We start from the raw sequence: 21,897 nt of genomic DNA, 5'->3' as shown, positions 1-21,897 counted from the left end.
TTAACTAATAACTATAAAAATATCTTTGGGAAGTAGGCAAACACAAGTACAATAAATATAATATACATATATTATTTTAAATTCATATTTATTTGATAATAGTTTAAAACATTTAACACAATCGGCAGTATTCAATGAGTCAGCTGTGTAATGATCACATAACTACTACAATCACAGATAAGTTTAACTATTTTCTGTTAGTTAGAACTCAGAATAAAGGGTGGTTTTTAAATGCTTACTACAATGGTAACGCTCATAAAAATATCTCACAATAAAGTACACCGTGTTATAACAAATTGAAGAGTTTTACAAAGAAATAAATACATCAGAATTTAAATAAAATTTTAACAAACCCATTATACCAACACATTTTATATAAAAAATTATACAAACAAAATATATATTTCTGTGAATATAAAAAAAAGTACCATTTTAATTTTTTTTTCATCATTACATAACAATATTTAAAATCAAATGATGTTGAGTGATTTATCAATTAAAATAATACTTACAAAAGCAATGTAATCATGTTAATTGCACCATATATAAAATACAAGCGATTAAACATTGGCTTATATTTATGGTAACTAGCAATTTAGTTGTGGAAGACTTGAAACACGTTGTTCATTACAATCACTAGCGTAATCTAAAGTTGAGTCAATTAAAACATCTAATATTTTGTAGAATGACCCAATTGGCAAGTATACAATACACTGTAAGTTAAGTACACAATGCATGTTTTCATTATGAACATGGTTAAAAAAAAAAACGAAACATAATACAGCACCTTATTAAAATGGGCATAAAAATACGTTTATCTTAAATTATTATTACATAATTTATTTGAAAATATTTATCTTTAATTTCATAATTTATTTATGATAACAAAATACCTAATTGTTTACTATAATTATTCAGAAAATGTATTATTCATCTTTACTATTTACTAAGTATATTTTTTTTATTGTATGAAAATATTTATTATAAAATATATATGTACATCTGACACGAAACACAAAATTCAGGAATGTCACTTTCTCTAAAGCAAAATACCTTACATTTCCGTTAATAGTATATAATATGTTATATATTATGAATAATATAATAACTAGTATTTTGATTTAATTAAGGTAATATTTTCTTGGGTGTTATAAGTTATGAAGACAGTATTCTTATATAATATATTATTATATGAAACCAAAAAATAAATATATATAAATAATTTTTTTTAGATTTAATTATATACTTTTGAATTGTGTCATAAGGCATACTTATAAGGAAAAAATATCAATAATTTATTGATTTCATAAAAATAAATCTAATAGTTTTAATAGAAGTTATAAAATTTTCAATAGTAAAACTTTATCATATATAATTTAAAATAGCTTCAAAACAGAAATATTATAGTATCTTTTATACATTTTTCACAACAATATAAATAAATTAATAACTAAAACAGATAAGAAGCCCACATCTCTTCCATTTTTGTTGTTACTATTTTTTTTTTTAGTAAATGAATTATTCTTAAAATGTTTCTAAACAAAATTGTTCAACATTGTACATTTATAAAAGACAGAGTCTGTAACAGTTTTATAAATCAGCTCCATACATCGGCAGAATATCTTTTCTGTTGTTCCATTTTTTTAACATAATTGAGTGCTTGGCTATTGGTCATTTGACCTTTTTCCATGACAACTTTTACAATAATACTATGCACATCCTTTGCCATGCTTCTTGCATCACTAATTGTCCAAAAATTGAATATCGTATAAATTTAAAATTATTACACAATTTAAAATAATTGATACATACCCACAAACATATAAATGACCACTTTTTTCACCGATTATATTCCATAATTCATCAGCATTTTGTTCTAACAAATGTGTTACATATTTCTTTTCAGGTTGGTCACGTGAAAATGCCAAATGTAGCTAAATTATTATAAGAATAGAAAATAGTAAATTTGATAAATATTTTGGTAAATTTTTTTTTTTAAATATAATAGTAACAAATGTAAGTTAGTAATGATACAAGATACAATATTATAATAAATTTTCAATTTACTTTTGTCAAAGTTCCATTTGCAACATATTCTTGTAACTCATTTTCATAAATAAAATCTTCATCTTTCTTTCGACATCCAAAGTAGAGTACCATTTCTCCAATTTCTCTGCCTGTATAAAAAACAGTTACCAAAATTTAATTTAAAGAAAAAAATGTCTTTAATCAATACATTTACAGTTAATATAAATTAAAATAATAACTACAAACCTTCTTTGCGTGCATAATCTCTTTCTTGTATAAAACCTCGGAATGGTGCTAGTCCTGTACCAGGACCAATCATTATAATTGGAGTTTGACTTTTGGGAGGCAACCTATAAATGGAAATTGTATTAAGACTTAAGCAAACATATTATTTTTTAAAGAAAAAAATGTGTTTTTTTTTATATAATTTATTATAAGATTAAAATATTTTTTCTTTGAATGTTAACTAGTAAACATAGTAAAAAACATTTTATTTAAACTACATAATATTTACCTGAATTGAGATCGTCTAATATAAATAGGAATAGTAGGTTGTGGAAGTTCATCATTGGTTGGTATCAGTTGAGCTAATAAGTTAGTTGCAACACCTTTATTGACACGATTAGTAGAAGTAGTATAATTTACTAGAACTGCAGTAATATGAATAGATTTTGGATACACTTTTGGAGACGAGGAAATTGAATAATAACGACACTGTAATCGTGGAAGTAGTTCACATAAATGGTCCAAATCGGGCTTAACACTTGGTAAATCTTCCAAAATATGAACAATATTACGGTTGTCACGTAAAATCCATTCATGAAATTCTTTTTTGCCCTCTGGGGTTGAGCTTGCCATAAGCTTTAATTTTTCTTGATCCTACAATAAAAAAAATAAAAAAAAATAAAGAATTTCATAATAATAAACAAATAGTTATGATTAATTAATGATTTTTAAAAAACAAACAAACCTTTGGATCACTTGCATATTCTATTAATTCTTTCATAATATGTGTGCGTGGATTTGAAGTAATATCCAAATAATAAGTTAAAGCTGTTCGATAAGTACAAGGACAAGGGAATGGGTGTTTTTTACTTGATTCCTCTATCATAAAAAAAGTTAAAATAAGTAGGTAATAGTAAAATTTATATTAAACGTGAAAAAATCTAAATAGTTACCATCAGTGTTCAATAATGAAAATACAGCATCTAGATCAGCATTTAATAATTCTCCAATTTTATCTACTAATTCGGAAGAGTTTTTAGGATAGACAGCCACATGATCACCTGTATCATATCTCATTTTTGATCCATCAATATCAAACTCAATATGCATACAAGAGCGGTCGCCAGATTTGTGCAGCTCACGATTAACTGCAATTTTGGATAAATATGGGTTCTTGACATCAAATGGGCTGAAAAATAAATATGCAAATAAATAATAAATAAATTATACATACTAAGAGGATGCCAAAACCCATTTGTTGTATCTGTCTTATGGCTTTAACATTAATTTAGACACTTCATATGCTTTTATATTTTAATTTTTAATAAAAGTCTATAACATGCTAATAAGTCAATTTAATCTATTATAAATGAATGCTAAATTTGATTATATACTGAATCTAAATTTTCTGTTGTAAATTTTTAAAACGAAGACAATACATATGGGTTTAGTGTCTTCTAAATTATGATGATAAATTCAAAATATTTAATATAACTTACAATCTTTGATTTTCATAAGATTTAAGTCGTGATATTTCACCCGAAAATATTCGTTCTGGTAAAACTTCAGAACAGTCTACTAATTTGTATTGTCTAATATTACTTTCTTCACCAGTTTCTTCAATACCATAATGGGAGCAAACACTTTCCCATAATTTTTCTTTCCAAGAAACAAAGTCATCTTCAATACTAAAATACAATTTAACATATATATAAATATTATGACATAAATAAGTTAAGAGAAAATAAATATCAATGCTAGAATTTAAATGGCTTAGATAGAAAAAACTTCTCTATGCTTGTCTAAAGCTTAAAGTTGAGAATTAAATACTATTATTTTTATATAATACTGGTTGCATTTAGGCATCCCTAATTATTAATTATTATCTTATTTTAAGAAGTTTTCATTTGTTTCTTAAACAATATTCTTTTTAAGTGAAAACATACTCGGAGACTAGTTTTTGTTAGTCGGTGTAAGGTAACACTCATCTATTATCCTCACCGAGTCAACCATCTGTGTTAAATCTGTTATGAAGTAAAAATATGCACAAGATGGATGTACTTGTGTAAACAAATTGGGCACCGAGTATGCTTCTTAACTCAAATAGGATAAAACATCTATTTTATTTTTAATTCTAGCACTGAAATATAATAATAAAAATAATATGAAATACTAATTACATTTAATAACACAGGTAATACTTAGTAAGTAATAATTGCTTATTGATGTATATTTAAAAAATAATATTTTATACTAAATTTAAGTATGATTTATGATGAAAAATAAAATAAATATTTACTTGGCATCATCATCACCTAGACCAATTTCATGAACTCTAGTAGCACCCAATTCTTCTAAACGTTGATCGATATAAATGGCAATTTCATTATAGTGTTCATAAGTCTTATTTCCCAATCCAAATACCTATTAATAAAATAAAAGATAACAAATAACATAAAAAAACTGTATGTAGATGATAAAATTATATAATGATACTGTATATAATAAATAATTTTCTATACATTTATAGGAGGATAGTGAGTTTTTAAATATTTATATGAGTTTGGAAATACTAAAAATGTTGATTGTAATAAAAAACGAGATTGTAAATTAAAGAAATATACATACTAAAATATAATCATGGTGAAAAAGTTATATTTTATGATGTTACTAAAGTTTATTACATAGAAAATATTTAATATACATCAAACTTATGAATTAGTATTTTATAATTTATGTATTTTAATTCACAAGTAGGTGAATTAATTGTATGTGTTTGAAACCTGATCAATACAATACAGGGGCGGCCAAACGGTCAATCGCAAACGATTTTAAAGCCGATTGTGTTAGAATTTATTTTTAGGCTACACACACAAAAATTAATCATGGTGGTAGTTAACAACATTATCGATAAATTTTATCTACAAAAACTTTTTTATGGAAGTCAATCCTCAAAGGCAAAGTATATTTTTAATAGATCGCGGCCAAAAATAGTTTGGCCGCCCCTGATATAATATGTTAATAACAATTATTATTGATTGGATTAAAATATACATTTGTTTTCTATTCATGAATGTCAAACATAAATAGGAAAAAGTAGGCAATAACTTTGGGATGACCTCCACTTAACATCGGTATGAATTAAATTAAATTTAATAAACGCACGTAGACATTTTCTTAGATATTCATTAATTAATATAGGTAACACACAAATACTACACAAAAGTAATAACAATTTTAATAAAAATAGAGTTTTCTATAGGATTAAGTTTGAAATTTAGACTGAAGATCTATTATGGTAAATTTAAAATGGACAGTTGAGAAAAAGAATATCAAGTAGAAATTATAAATATGAATGAATATAATAAAATTCAGTAACGACAAGGAAACTCTATCAATAGATTACTATTCGTACTAACAATAATAATTTAAATTTGATATAACCTCAATAAGATACTTACTGCATAATTTAATCCTTCTAGGTCAGCGTCACCATTTTGAAGCCACTCGTAGAAATCCATAGCATTATCTGTTGGGTCTCCCTCACCATATGTTGCTATACAAAAAATTGCCAATGACTTTTGTATTTCTTTCATTTCTACCAAGTCTGCCTAAAACCATTACAAAAATTAAAATAATAATAAATAAATGGTTGCAACTTAATTCTTAAACTTTATTTATTTTGACAAGCCTTTGATAATATGGTTAAGATAGATAAGAATTTTGTTAGTCATATAACACAAAAATATTTCAGCCAAATGATTGAACATAAAAATGGTAAAAGGCATAAAATTAAATGATATTTTTTATTAGTTACAAATTAAAAGTAAGTACTCTTTGTACTGTCATTTAAAAATCAGTTTTCTATTATACGCTAAATTAAATTAATCATTTTTAGAAAAATTCAATGAATTATTAGTTATTACACTGTCATAAACTTGAATAATAAATTTATTTAAACGGTATGTTAAACAAATTAAAATACTTCATCTAATGTCTTTAATATTCCTTTTAAGTGCCTAATAAAAACACACATTTAATACTTATACATTTGTACATAGTAATTAATTCATCTAATAGCAATAGGATAATCCATTAATTTTAAAGTAATAGATGAATTTGAATACATAATATATTTTCAAGAAATTATCATCTTAAATTGTATTCAAATACAAAAATAAAATTACACATTGTTATAAAATTCATATGTATTACTGATTACTATAATTTGTTGCAATATTAAGTTTTAAAAAAATAATTGAATGAAAAAAAAAAATTAATTAAATTCAATTACTAGTTATTTCTTTCAAAATTCTATGCAGTATTTCATGTTGTTTAAGAAAAACAGCTAAAAAGATTCCACTTCAAAGTAGCTACTAGACTCAATTTCAAATGAATAAAATGGGCTACTTGAAACTTTTAGAGTATTCCTTTTACCCGAAAAAAAAAATATCTTTGTAAAATCAATACATTCCTTGATACACTCAGAATTTAAAATGTAAATAAAATTTTAAAGCACTCTTCAAAATTAGATAATGTTACAACAAACAGTGGAAAAAAACATTACATGACGTGTAATTCTAATATCTGCATCAGAGTAATGTTCCAAATTGTTCAATTTAATTTGGTTTTCAATTTATTTCAAAGAGTACATCTATTCTGAATTGATTTCTGGTTAGTTTTAAATAATATGATTCATGCTGATGATATTTTCCTTTTCCATTTTTATACTATGTACCTAAGTAACAAAATAACTGTTTACTTTTAGTAGGTATAGGTAAAATATTTTTAAAAAAATATATAAGATAACAATAAATAAATTTAGTTAATAGCTTATTTTTTATTTGACCAAATGAAAATATAAAGGTGTGGTATAAACACAACTAAATACATACTATTATAAATCTATTATAAATATTAAAATGTGTTATAATAATTGTGTAATTGTGATACCTACAATGCTAGGTTATAGTTAGATACTATACCTAGATTACCATCATGTGCCAAATATTAATTGTTAATAAAACTAATAACAACATATTGTATTAATTGTATTTTGGTATGTTATACAGCTATTAGAATAATTATTAAAATATACATACATATAACATATACGTATGTATAAATATGAGTAATTATATGTAATAATATAATATTTAATTATATTATATAAATTTACAGTTAGGATTTAAAATAAAATGCTTTTTTTTAAAACAAATTATATTAATTTTTATTAAAACGAAAAATTCTAATTTTGCTCTTTTCACTTTTTAATAATATTTCTTGTTGAATTATATCATACATTATTATTTACGACAATAATTTATAAAATTGTACGGGGTCCTAGTAAAAATGATGAAAACACATTATGAATAACTAGTAATAACTAAAAAATAGTATTACATTTATTCACTTTACTTTTTTTAATATATGTATGTATATATATATGTAGTTCTAAAGTATTAAGAGTTTATATAAGTTTGAAATTATTTATACATTTTAACTTTTAATTATTTTTTTATATTTTATATTGCTTCAAATTTAAAACTTAGATTGATCATTGATAACTAATTAGTACTTATTACAAAAACATTATAATTTAAGATGACTAATTGTTTTTTTTGTGAAACTTGGATTTTTTTAGTAAGCCCCCACTCATATTTTTACAAATTTTGGGTAATGGAAATTTGATGATTTAATAGGAATAATAGAATGATGAATAATTATACCTACTATATTGTTCCAGGAATCTAGAAAACCATATGAACTATAAAAATTATTAATATATTCTAGTATATATTATACAGTATATACTATATATACTGTATTATCTATATACTTAGATGGGTACAATTGATCAAACTCAAAAACACTCCCCAAGGTGTATTGGTATTTCCGATTTAGTTTTATAAAAATAAATTGTCTAGTATATTTGAACATGCATATTTCTCAAGGCATCCTACATTATGATTATGTACAAGTAATGACTTCCTGTAGTAGGTCTCATCACAAATTATAATGTTTTAAGCTAGGTATTTTGAAAATAAGTATGTATAGATTTTAAATTTCCAAATTGTTTACTTAATAATTGTCATTTATATATATTTTACAATTTTATAAATATAATAATTAAAATATAATTAATATTCTATTATTATTTTTTTTTCATTACAAAATACTATTTCACAGTATGACATTGGATCACTATAAAGTAAACCTTGTATTTTATGGACACAGTAGTTAAATGACCTTCAACTTCTATTTCAATTGAAACTCTCAATTTTATACTTGTTACCAAATGATTTCATAAACTATCAACATTCAACATTAATCGTTGTGAACAAGAAATCCACAAATGATTTAGAATTTTAGAATTGATATAATTTTATTTAGGATTATATTAATTAAAACAAAATATTATACTTAATGAACTGAAAATATATAGAAAAAAATTATTAATGGCATAATAACACCAAAAGATTTTAATATTTTATGCATATTTTGTAAAAAGAAGAAGCATCAAATATATAATGTCAATGGTTTTATAGTATAATTATTAAATGCATGTATCTCATCATACCAAAACATTAATAAATGTCATAATAATATTTATTATTCTGCCATTAACATTTATTAAATGTTTACTAAATTATTTAAACTAATAGAATATTTACCATATCACATTCTTCAGGATCAGCTACCATCCCTTTCATTTTATATCTAGCCCCTTCTTTGGCTATTCTTCCAGCAAATTCTTCTGCAGTTCCTGTTTGACTTCCATAAAATACTACCAAACTACGCCCGGTTGATTTTAGTTTTTTTATAAAGGAACTATTGGAGGTCTGTTCAATAGAACTCAATGAAGATGGTCTAAACAAACATTTCAAATTTAATAATTTAATAATTAAATATAAAACAATTAATGTATATAATAATTGATAACTATTGATTATTATATACATTATAAAATAATTGTTAAAATAAATTACACACAAATAAAATAAAATAAAATAAAATAAAAATATTTTAATAATTTATTTTTTTTATTGTTTTAATCTCAAGTAGTAAAAATGTATTTTATTTAAATTTTAAACGGACTAGTTTCAGCTTTTAGTTTATAGTTTAATCAATAAAATAAATTAAATGAATCATAAAACATATGAATTTATTGGGCCAGCTAAAAGCTATCTTGCTTTTCATATTTTCAATTTGAATAGTAGTGTTATACTTTAAATTTCTATGGCACAATTATTGCATTCGAGAAATATATTTGGCGTGTTTTATAAAAAATATGGGTTTATTTTGTTATACAATTCATAAGTTTGCACAAATTTTACAAATTTATTTTGAAAATAACTTTTTAAAACTGAATATACAAAAAATTTTCAATCTGTAGAGTTGCACAAATCTTTGAATTTTATATTATTACCTCAAAATAAGTTATTGGAAAAAGTATAGAATTATAAAAATAGTGATCTATCATTCCATTTAGTATCAATATACATATTAAGTACACAATGGTAAATATTATGTATTATTAATTAATTAATTATATTATTATACTAATATTATATATATTTACATTTCAGGAATCTTGAGTATTTTAATAAATTAATTTACATTTGAATAATTTAATATAATAAATAATAAAAAAAATAATATAATAATAGTAATATGGAAAAATTACAATTCCTTAAATCAAAATTAATATCATATAACTACTTTTGTTTTTAAACAGAGAACAAAATATTGTGGTAAAGTCTTATGCTCCAATTACAAATTTGTATGTTTATGGCTGATAAATGATAAGTGATAATTTGTTATATATATCAGGCTTAACTTGGATTCTTAATAACTTTGGTACACTGATGCTGTGGATATATAACATTTAAGATTTTTAAAGCAACCTTAGTATAAATGAAAATTTTTATTCAGGCAGGGTTGCTTCGTGTTTTAAATTCCATGAATTAATTTATAGATATTTCTATAAAATGTTCTTTAATATATGTAAAAGACTAAAAATATGTGGATACTATATAAATTGTTTTTACAAACTGTGATTATCATTTTATCAATCACAAAGATTATAAATTAATCTACAGTTATTGAAATTGTAAGTATATAAGTATATAACCCATTAAGTCGAGAATAATACATTATATTATCCTCAAAAAAATGTGAACAATAATTTTTAAATAATAAATACCTAGTACAAAAATCTTTGATACTCAATTATATTATATTGAGATAAAATAAATATATAATGCTTTAATAATTTTATCACACCTATATATATGATATCTTAAAAAAAAAATATTAATATATTTATTTTTAGTTTCTTAAAAGCAAAACTTATAAATTTAGAATGATTTTAATATAATAGACAACACTAAGTAATAATAAATTCTTTAATATTTTAATACTTTTGCATTTGTAATATAACGTTACAGTTTTAATCACATTAAAAGTTTAAATATTAAATTTTAATACTATAAAACTAACAATAAAATAAGATCAAAGCACTCAAAAACAAAACCATATTTAAATATAAATATTTTAAGATAAAGCTAGCATTACATAACAATGTTGTTGAAAAAGCAATTCAGTAAATGTTTAAGAATAAAGATAATACTTACTGAATAGTGTAGGGTTTTTTTTCTGAAGAACTAGACTGTTTATCTCTTTTGAAGTACCAAAAATATGCTACTGTTATAATGACAACGAAAAGAGCAATATCTAAAGCACTAATCAATGGCTCTTCTGTAACAACAGTTGATTCAATTTTCACTCCTTCAGAATTCTCCATTTTAATTTTTAATAAAAAAAAATTTGGTAACTGAAAAATATATTAAACAAAATATTACATTTAGTTAGGTAACAAGAATGATTTAATTTTCAGGGGAATTTCTGGCTTATGGGTAGGTACATTTTAATCTATTTTAACTAGTAAATAGTAATAGCCTAACTATATAATATATAGTTAGACTACTTATTATTATAATCCATTTTTAATTACTAATGACAACAGAATATTAATTGAAAAGACCTTTAATTTAACCTTGTGAATTTATATTCTATACAATTGGAGTTTATACCTGTTGGCTATGGATAATATTCAGTAATCAGTATTCACTAAGCATGAACATATACATGAGGACTTTGGGGGGTTCCACCCTTTCCTTCACTAATGCAAAACATTTTTAACTTATAAGTTATAAATTATAACTTATTTTGTAACTTTATTACAGTAATACATTTTATAATATACAACTAGGTACATTGATTATGATTTATAAAATAAGTAATAATCCCTAAATATCCTTCCTCTACCATAAATGTTTTTTGTACATGATTATTATTTATTAATAAGTAATATTTAAGTACATTTTATTATTGTATTATAGATTTGTAATTGTATATTTTTCATATTCTATAACAAATTAAAAGACAATATCGAATAAGCGAGTCACTTCTAAATTGTAGAAAACAATAACATTGAAATAAAATTGTATAATATTTTGTGTATTATCAATAACTAATTGATTTTAGTATTGTAGAAAACAATTAAACGCATTCAATATTATATTATAATATGCAGCAGTAGAAATATAATATTCACCAACACCTTATTATCAGGGTCGGCCTGGGTACCTAAGGGCCTAGGCAGGAATTACTTTTAGGGGCCAAATAATTGTATACTGTATTTTGGGGTAACACAGTACAACGGCCCAGGAACTATAAAACGGCGAGGACCCAGGCAGGAATACCGGCCCTTGCCAGGCCGACCCTGCTTATTATGATAGAACATAAACATGTAAATCATGTTGAATCAAACACACTAACACATCATCAACATGACAAACAAGAAAAAAAACACCCCTCAAAAAATTAAATTAATATTACTTACAGTCAGAAAGTCCAAAATTAATATTTTGAGGTACTTAAAATAATCAGATAATTTAATTTAACAATATGTATAAAAAATAAAACTATTATAAAATTAATTTTACCATTTTTATAATATGTTAGTAACATTAACTAAAGGTTAAGTACTAAAATTGAATATTGGTGTTTAAAAATGGATCAATTTATTGTTATATTTTTAATGGAAAATATGTAAAAGTTATGTTGATTTTTTCAGGTATTTTTTTAGGTAAACAAATAATGACACATTATGAACTCATTGATAACATTCATTTTGTTTTACAAAAATTAATTAATAGTTATTTATAGGTAAATGTTGTATATTATACTTTCTTACATAAAATATAAAACCCTTATTAGTTTCAAGTGCCTACATTTTCAAGTCATTAAATACAAATTTTGTCTAAACTGTTTAATCATATATTATAAATGTATAACCATATTAAATAAATTGCTATAATATAATAGCTTACATACACTTACAACTCAATGCTGCTAGAGCAATGTTTCTCAACCGACGTGTCACCGGGTAAGTCCAAATGTGTTGTGGGAAGTACTAATATTAAATGACACAAAATGTTGACACTATATTTACAAAAATGAATAGGTATTATTCTTATTTTTTATTTTTTTGTGTGTGTCACAAAGTATGAAAAGTTTTAATAGTATGTCGCCATAATACAAAGGTGAGAAACACTGTGCTAGAGCACCAATTTTTTGAAAGTGAAAATCTAGCGGGCTAGAGAACATAGAAAGCAAAAACAAAAAAAATGGTACATAAAAGTTTACAATTGTCCTTTTTAGTTCAATAATAGATAAGAATTCATATCTATGTTTTACAATAAAAATGATGTCGGTTTTATAAATATAATAAAATTAAATACAAAAAAATTCTAACATTTTATTTTTTTATAAAGTAATTTGAAATGTAGCACAGGCCACCAGGTCACCAGTTGCCCATCCCTGACTTATATGATTTTTTTTCACAAGATGTTCCATTTTTTATTTCTGTAATCTTCTAATACGTATATATTTAGTTTAATAAAATGCATTATTGAGTAACCACATTTATTGTAATATCATGATGATAAATAATCATCTAATGTTTTAATACTTAATAAGTTAATAGAAATTAATATTAAATCAATTTTTCTTTGACACCAAAAATAAACAGAGATTATAATATAAATTGAAGTTATTCCAATATTTGTACATAATCTTTTCTGAACTTCACATACTATATAAATTGGTCTATTAATATTATTAATACAACATAATTATACAATTTGAGAAACAAATTTTGAACCTAGTTAAATTTACACAAAAATTGGTCAAGATGTTTTTTAAAATTTAATTGAGCATTTAAATATTTTCAGAAATTATAAAACAGATTTATTTTAAGTAGGTAAGTACTAAGTATAAACTTGATGTATGAATTCTAATTCCAATTCTAACAGTATATCAACATGTTTAAAAACAATAAAAAAAATAATATAGACACAAATGTGTAATAAATTGTTGTAAATGTGTATTGTTATCAGTGTTAAAAATCTATTTTGAAGAAATTTAAAACAATGGAAATAGGTTACATATTATTAACCTTCATCTCAAAATAATAATAAATAGTTTTTAAGTAATTACATAATTTTACTAAAACCATAAATACATGCATAACATAACGATAAACGTGTAATATAATTATATATTTCGTTATATATGCTAGAAATATAATATTTGTATTGAAAAAAAATCTTGTGTGCGTATTTGTTTGTATATTATATAATAATAACATTGATTTTTTAATTAATAAATATGTTTCAAGTGTCTAAATATAAATATGATTGCTATAAATATTTGTTACATATTGAAACAGAATGATTAATAATAAAAAATTTATAGATATTTATTTACTCCAACTAACCATTAATGTAATAGGTGTAGTATAGTATTTCTTAATAAAGAATACATTATACCTACATTTTTATGATAACAAAATGATCAAATATTTTGATTCTGGTCCTAGGGTGACAAAATAATGTAGGTAGTGATAGTATACTGTTATTTGACTAAATAATGATTTACATTTTCACCTTTTTGAGTTTAAATTATTATACTAATATAATTAATAACCTGTAAGATTAGAGAAATTGAGAATGTTATGCTTTTAGTTACTTATTATGATTTATTTCAATTTTAATATATATCTAATTAATACTATATTAATCGTTTGTCAGACTGGGTTTGTAAAAGGTGAGTTATTTATAAACAGATAAATTATAATAAAACTATTTTTCATATTTGTTCAGTTAGTCTTGTGATCATAGATCACACAATGAGTAATTTTACCCAAACGCCATTCAATAATTACATATTTAATAATGATACTACATATTAATTTATTTGTATGAAATAAAAACATTTAGTTATTATCAATTTAAGTAAGCCACCAAGGCCATAAGTCATCAAGATACTAATTTAAAAACTGAGGGTGCTCAAGTAAACCATAGCATACTCAAGTTTCCCACAAGTTACGTCTATTTATCTGATATTTTTTAATTACTTTTTAATTATAAAAATAATACTAATGTATTATTGATTGTGGAATACAATGTACCTAATTAATTTCTGTTGCACTGTTTTATAGTTGCCTACATTTTATATATTAATATAAATACATATTTCTTTAAAACCCATAGGTACCCACAGATAAATAGAATGGTTTGGTATGTGTATAATAATGGGGAATGGTCATTAAAGTGTACATACTGAGTGACGGCTGGCGAGTATGTATCTTCTAATAATCTAATGTGTAATATGATTTTGTCAAAAAATTAATTTTTCAAACTTTATAAGACAAAAGAGATAGGTAACATCCATTACCATAAAATATATAATAAAATTTAGTATATTTAGAGAAATATTTTTAACTTTAAATATCATAGGTATGAGTTGTTAATAAATTTGATATACCTGATTGAAAATTGTTTAATTTGATTGAAAAGACATGTGTAGGTACTTTGATGCTAGATATCTACTAAATTATAAAATAAAGTCTTTAAAACTTATACATAATAACTATTAAACCAGTTTAGTATTGATTCAAATAGTAATCGAAAGCATTATAAATTTAAATATTACCTAATCAATGATTAAATATAATATGCTAGTTATCTTCAATTCAGCATAGAAAAAAATATCACAGTAACAGTTTTTTTCTCATACACAAATGTACCTATTACGTATTTACGAGTATTGCTCGTGGACAATATTAATGTCTCGTGGAAACACATTAGCAAACACTAATCGTCTGCACGTAGGTACTTATTTCAATTTCAATAATTATCGTATACATTTATTGGTGGGATAGACGTTTGTTTATACGGCGAGTATCTGATGTACGTTTGGTTTAGCCGTTTTGGTTTTGATCAAGGATACCTAAACAAGGTATACACTCGTCTACTATATTTAACTACGTCGACGAGAGTCTAAATCGGAAATCGATAACAGATTAGGAGACCAAAACCGAAAACAGACGTCAATACTTTGACTAATGACGACTATTAACAATTTATAAATTAAAAATAATTAACAATACGAGAGTCGTACAACACGACTGTCCGACGGAGTACTGCGACAACACGGGATTAGATAAACATATAATATCACAATAATATGATATTATATGATACCGCGTATATATTGTTATGATAGGCAAACCACGGGTACTTACAATAGTACTGTTAGTGACGATCGAATGGCTGCGATTTTTTGTAAATCCAAAGAGATAACGGCGCGAGTGTAAATGATATCGCGGCTTACGGTACACGACGTTACAATAGTATTATTTAATATATATATATATATCTATATAATATTGTCAACACGATAATAATATATAATAATAACAAAAAATAATAATTTATAATATAAAAATAATAACAATTTAACAATAATATAATATTATCTGCTGTACGACAATAATAACAAGTGATATTTTTGTACTGTGAACCGGATACGCGTGCGCGACGAACGCCGAAACGAAACTAGCGACTACTAGTAGAATAATATAATATAATAACTACTACTACTCTACACCAGTCTCTGTACTACTACTACTACTACTACTACTACTACTACTACTACTACTACTACTACTACTGCTATTGCTGCCAGTGTATTGGCGGTGACGTCACGGCCGAAGCGGCACGCGGACGTCGCAGCCGATTGCGCGAGTGCCGCGCCGCGTTTACGACGAAGACCAATGATTTTTGTTTTCGAAAATTTCTCGTTTCTCGTCTACCGAAAGAAAAAAAAAAATTCTTCAGCTATGATTTCGCGCAGCACTCGCACCGCGTAGGCGTATATTTTATAATTGACTATGAGTAAATGATATCATTGCAGTGTTCGACGATCGGTGCGACCATATACTTCTACTATACCGTCGCTTATTAGTTATTTGAATATATTATTATATTATAATAATAATACGGTAGAAATATTAGAAATCAGTCGAATGTGTCAACATTGACTGTGACCACCGCGACGAGTGGTTTGCATTGAAATCGGCACATCCGCACATGCGCGCGCACTGTGCCTATACACCGTGTATAATATTATAAATTATAATATTACAATCATGCACGGCCGAACCGATTATATGTCTTGCACGCCGAATATTATTTACCATTTTACTAATAAAATATTGTATTTATTATCATTCATCAAAGAGTTAACGAGTGTAGCGTAATTAATACAATATATTATTATGATTATTATTAATTAAGTATGCAGGTACTTATGGGTTATGAGTTTATGGCGCGATGTCGGGCCAACATCTGTGGCGTTCGAATGTCATAAATTACTTATAATAATTATACATATAAATAATATATTGTAAGTATGGATAATAAATTCTATACCGTGTGATGTGCGCAAGGATATCGAGGAAGTGTAAGTATACGAAAATAATCCGGAAGGTAAATTATTGAAAAAATAACCGACTAAAAAAATTCAAGAAGTATAATAATATACACGCACAAGAATATGCCGTGTTCTTAATTCACTTTTCCCCAAGTTTCCTTAAATTAATATATTATGTACATAATTATAATATACTTAACACATGCATATATAAAACATGCTGAAATTACCTATATTTAATCTGTTACCTGAGGTCCTGACAAGTAAAACATTGTTTGTTAAATAAAAATATAATATCTATTAAATATTCATATATATATATCGTATAATAATATATATTAATATATTATTATATTTGTATACGTATCATAAAATTAGATATTATTACTTTTTTAAATCATTTATACCCAGTAATAGTCATTATTCATTAACATCTATAACACGAAATCCAGATTTCTTTTTAATTGACTTACCTCATCACTGACTTCGTCTGACATAATGTTACGAAATATTCCGGTATGACAACGCGAAAATAATGAATAAGGACTATCATTTAGGCATTGGGCTATTTTTATTATACGTGATCGTTCGGTTAGTTGAATTGAACCAGATATCGCAAGCACGGCACTAGAATTTTTTTCAGGGGGAGGCAGAGTGAGGCAAATATTTTTTTTACATGGGCTAAGGTTTTTTCAACAATCAATGAGGTTATTTAAATAAAATATAAATATTTTCGTATTATATGACATAATATAGCTATTAGCTATATAGTACACAAGTGTTAAATATTTTATGCTCTTAACAGATAATATTATGTACAAACTTTTGAATAGTTAAAAATATTTAAGAATAATGTCAAATATTTTTTATGCACCTTATGTAAGAAAATGTTTAATCACATCACAGACCTTCAACAACTATATTAATGATGATTTACAAAAATAATAATTTCTTTATTACTTTAATATTACATACCTTTGTGAATAAATGATTATGTTTTTTTTTACTTACATTTCATAAACATAAACTAAAGTAATTGTGTTTAGTAATGAATAGTAAAAGATTTTTTCTTATTTTACAAATTTCAAAACATATTTTATTGAAATTGTGGTAAATATTTTCCTTATTAGACAATACTAGTAAGTAGTAGGTTAATCCATAATAAAAAGACCAAATATGTTATTTGTTCAAACTTCGTTAATTCAATTATTATAATTTATAATAAATTCAATTTATTCCTCAATTGATATTGTTTTATGACTTTATTATATCGTACACATTTTTCAGTGGGGGGCTGGTGAGGGGACTATAGCCCCACCTTGCCCTCTCTTGGCGCCGCGCCTGCCAGATATACCTATTAACCTATTATAATTATAGCACTAATAAGTAAGTTATAATAAGCATAATAGGCAGCCGGTAAATATGTAAGTACAATAATAATAATGTAGGATAAAAATAAAATAGACAGTACGTATAATCAGGATTATCTATTTTTTTTTTTTTGTAATTTTAAATTCTGAACGGAGCGATGAATGTATTGATTTTAAAATGAGGTGTTTTTTTTCGTACATATTATGTGTACACGGTAGGTGGCCAATAAAATACTTAAATTTTTATCTTTGAAGATAGTTTTGGATAGAAAATTGGATTTAGTTTGTACTTCCCAGTTCTTCTATTATAATTCGGAAACACACACACACACAAAAATGTAATTAAAGAAAATAAATAATTTTTACGCAAAAATCGATTATGATTTGTGAAGTAACTCAAAAACCAATAATTGTAAATAATTGAAATTTTCTTCAAATATGTATAGGTATTATAATTTTCTATTTATACATTAACATTTTTAATTTTTTTTAGGATTTGTTTTATAAATGTGTAATTATGTCAATTAAAAATTATTTGTTGAGAAACGCTTGGAAATTTAATACAAAGCTCCTCATAAGTTGATAATTTTTCAATTAAAAAATATCGATAATCTATAACCACAATTTTATTTTTTTAGATGCATTTAAAGTTAGAATTTTGACAAAATCCATCAAAATTGTGAAAAATAGTAAATTATATGGTAGTTAGAAAATTTTTTTTTGTCCAAGATTTGAAAATTTAATACAGGGTTCTTTATACATTTTTCAATCCATGTATAATAAAAAATTCTACAGTAAAATGAAATTAATTTTTTTAAGCATTTCAATTTTTTACAACATTGGATATTCATCTATAAAATAATTGATTCTCCTCAAACAAATTTTTATTGTATTTTAAAAAAATAATAATAGATTTATTGTATAATATCGATAGTCGATACTAGTAATTTAGACAAAATTACTCATTTAAACGATAAATAACAAGGTTAATCATTTTGTTATAATTTAAAAACATTTGTGGGAAATAAAAACTATTATGTAAGTATATTTAATATTATATTATTAATTATTATGAATTTTACCATATTATGCATATGAAGTTAAGATATTATCTATTTACACTATGAATATATTATTATTGTTTCACGGTTTCACGATATTTGCAGAAATGTGTAATTAAATTTTGAGTTACATAAGTTGTCATATTAATATGGTATAAATTATAAATATATAATATTATATTATAATAATTAAAAACTAATAATATAAAAAATTCAATATTTTCAGAAAATTATATTTCAATTATTTTAAAATGTCATAATACTCTAAAAGTAAAATAAATTACTTAAATACCTATATAAAAAACATACCTACCACTAAATATACTTGGTTTACTGGGAGGGGGTAATATGGGGGATATATCCCTTACCTTTCCTTTTTTTAGACAAGTTATAAACAGTTCAGTAATATTTATAAAATGCCTTACACGGAGACAAGGGGTAACTAAAATTTAAAGATTACATAAGCATTAAAAAATTATTTCATATCCTCCTCTTCAAAAAAATCCTATATACATGCCTCTGTTTTATTACTCATATAATCGAATTTAAATTTAACACAATCATATAATAGTGACCCGCTCAATAATTAAAGTACAGCAGAACGATATCCACTTGACCACCTTTTTTAAAATTTTAAAACACGTGTATTACTGTTACTATCACAAATTCGTCATTATTCATTACACATTTTGTATTTTCGTACTATTACCCATATTTAATTTTATATTATATACAAAAATAGGTCTCGAGGTTAAACTTCTTATCCCAGATAATTTGGGCTAGAGTAGATAACATTTAGAAAAAAACCATACGCGCGATGTACAGGGTGATTCAATATGTATGGTACAGCCATTAATGCCCATTATATTGTGTTTGTTAAAAAATAATAGGTTCCCATTTAAATTTTTAAAATAACCCCTCAAAACCCCTCCGAAATATATAAAAAAATTATAAAATGTACAAATCATTTTAGATGTTTCTAAATCAAAAAACTTTCGTATCATAAATTGTTCTCTATTTTGAATATCGATGTGTTAAAATGGCTGTAACATAAATGTTGAATCATTCTGTATATTATATTTAATATTATTATTTTTACTCGAATATGTTACATTGTGACCTAGTCCTCAAAATATTATTTCTAGGTTAAATTTTCGCGATTTACTTGTGCGATATGACACCAGATCCGAAATGTTGACATATATTATTTTTATGTCATAAACTCATAAGTCATAACTAATATTAACAATGATTTTCACCAGAAAATAGGAGATTTTACGCAATAACAACGCCATGCGTTTTCTTAACTCTAGAGTGTGTCTGAGTCAGACTGAGTATCTACAGTTATTAACCGTCAATCGTCATAGGCTCATAGGCCATAGCGGTTCTTTTCTTTTTATTTGAATTACGACCATGCTTGTGATGTTTACTGATAAACTGATAACACAACGATTGCTGCTAATGTGATCGATGATCACATACTTCTACCTATAATAGTAATTAATAATATTATCCAACATTCTCGATGGCAATCAATTGGCTGACTGATATATTATTATTAGTTATTACCTAACCCAATCCAACTTGACAGTGGTTACAGCTTACAGAACACTTAACAAGTCATTAAACTCCCCCACGGTCAACTACCAGTATTATAAGTTGTAACACGCTATTTTACTAGATTACCACACACAATCTGATGGTCAGCTGACAGCTCTATACGATGTAGGTTTGTTAGACAAAAGCTAACTGAACGTTACAAATCAGAATGAGTTACTGACAAAATTATTAATTAGTGGTAGGTAAGTGATAAAAAAAAGTGTGTGGGGGAACAGGAAAACCATGAAATTATTCGTCAATAATTTAGTACCGTCACTCGTCATCGAGCCAGGAAAATAATTTTAAAATAACTTGATTATTTTATTATTCATCAAAACAATATTGTTTTTCTACTAAAAATAAATGAAATAAAATACAACACTTTAACATACATTATTGAAGTTTGATTCCGGGACAGTTTTCCGACCAGAACATTTTTATGTTAGGGACAACGGTCAATGGGACGCTGCTATACTCAAAACCGAGACTTACAACTTAAAAGAAACCGATAAATCTTACCTGCCTATTTTCCATCTGCAAGTGTCTATATGGTCATGCGATTGTAGGAAGTCGCACACGCGAATATATACTGCGAGACAATTGATGACTGAGATCGGTAACGTAAATATAGTTCGTAAAACCACGCGAATTACGGTGGCGTATTTCTAGCACCAGCGTCCCCAGCTATTTCACTTTCGCAAAAGCGAATTTATTAATTTCGCTACTCTGACCTAGATGTGTGGATGACGGATGTTAAATAGACGTATACA

General features: G+C 24.8%; 1 protein-coding gene across 2 annotated transcripts; it reads right to left on the bottom strand.

Annotated features, from left to right (window-relative positions):
* Positions 1-71: 71 nt before the first annotated feature.
* Positions 72-21,897, bottom strand: LOC132918485 (NADPH--cytochrome P450 reductase). Of its 2 annotated transcripts, none has more exons than XM_060979725.1 (13): positions 21,647-21,897; positions 10,890-11,089; positions 8,928-9,123; positions 5,715-5,864; positions 4,553-4,677; positions 3,753-3,941; positions 3,207-3,442; positions 2,999-3,132; positions 2,543-2,907; positions 2,275-2,378; positions 2,068-2,177; positions 1,813-1,934; positions 72-1,742 (listed from the first exon to the last, which is right to left on the bottom strand). In XM_060979725.1, the coding sequence occupies exons 1-13, from the start codon at positions 21,659-21,661 to the stop codon at positions 1,598-1,600; spliced, it is 2,091 nt and encodes a 696-aa protein (XP_060835708.1). In that variant the 5' UTR covers positions 21,662-21,897; the 3' UTR covers positions 72-1,597. The 2 variants fall into 2 exon arrangements, with proteins under 2 accessions (XP_060835708.1, XP_060835709.1); XM_060979726.1 differs by lacking the exon at positions 21,647-21,897 and adding an exon at positions 15,908-16,220.

The sequence above is a fragment of the Rhopalosiphum padi genome, chromosome 1, assembly GCF_020882245.1.
Source record: "Rhopalosiphum padi isolate XX-2018 chromosome 1, ASM2088224v1, whole genome shotgun sequence".
In the NCBI taxonomy this organism is placed as follows: domain Eukaryota; kingdom Metazoa; phylum Arthropoda; class Insecta; order Hemiptera; family Aphididae; genus Rhopalosiphum; species Rhopalosiphum padi.
Note: the sequence above shows the minus strand (reverse complement) of the source record. Positions and strands in the feature narration are given on the sequence as shown.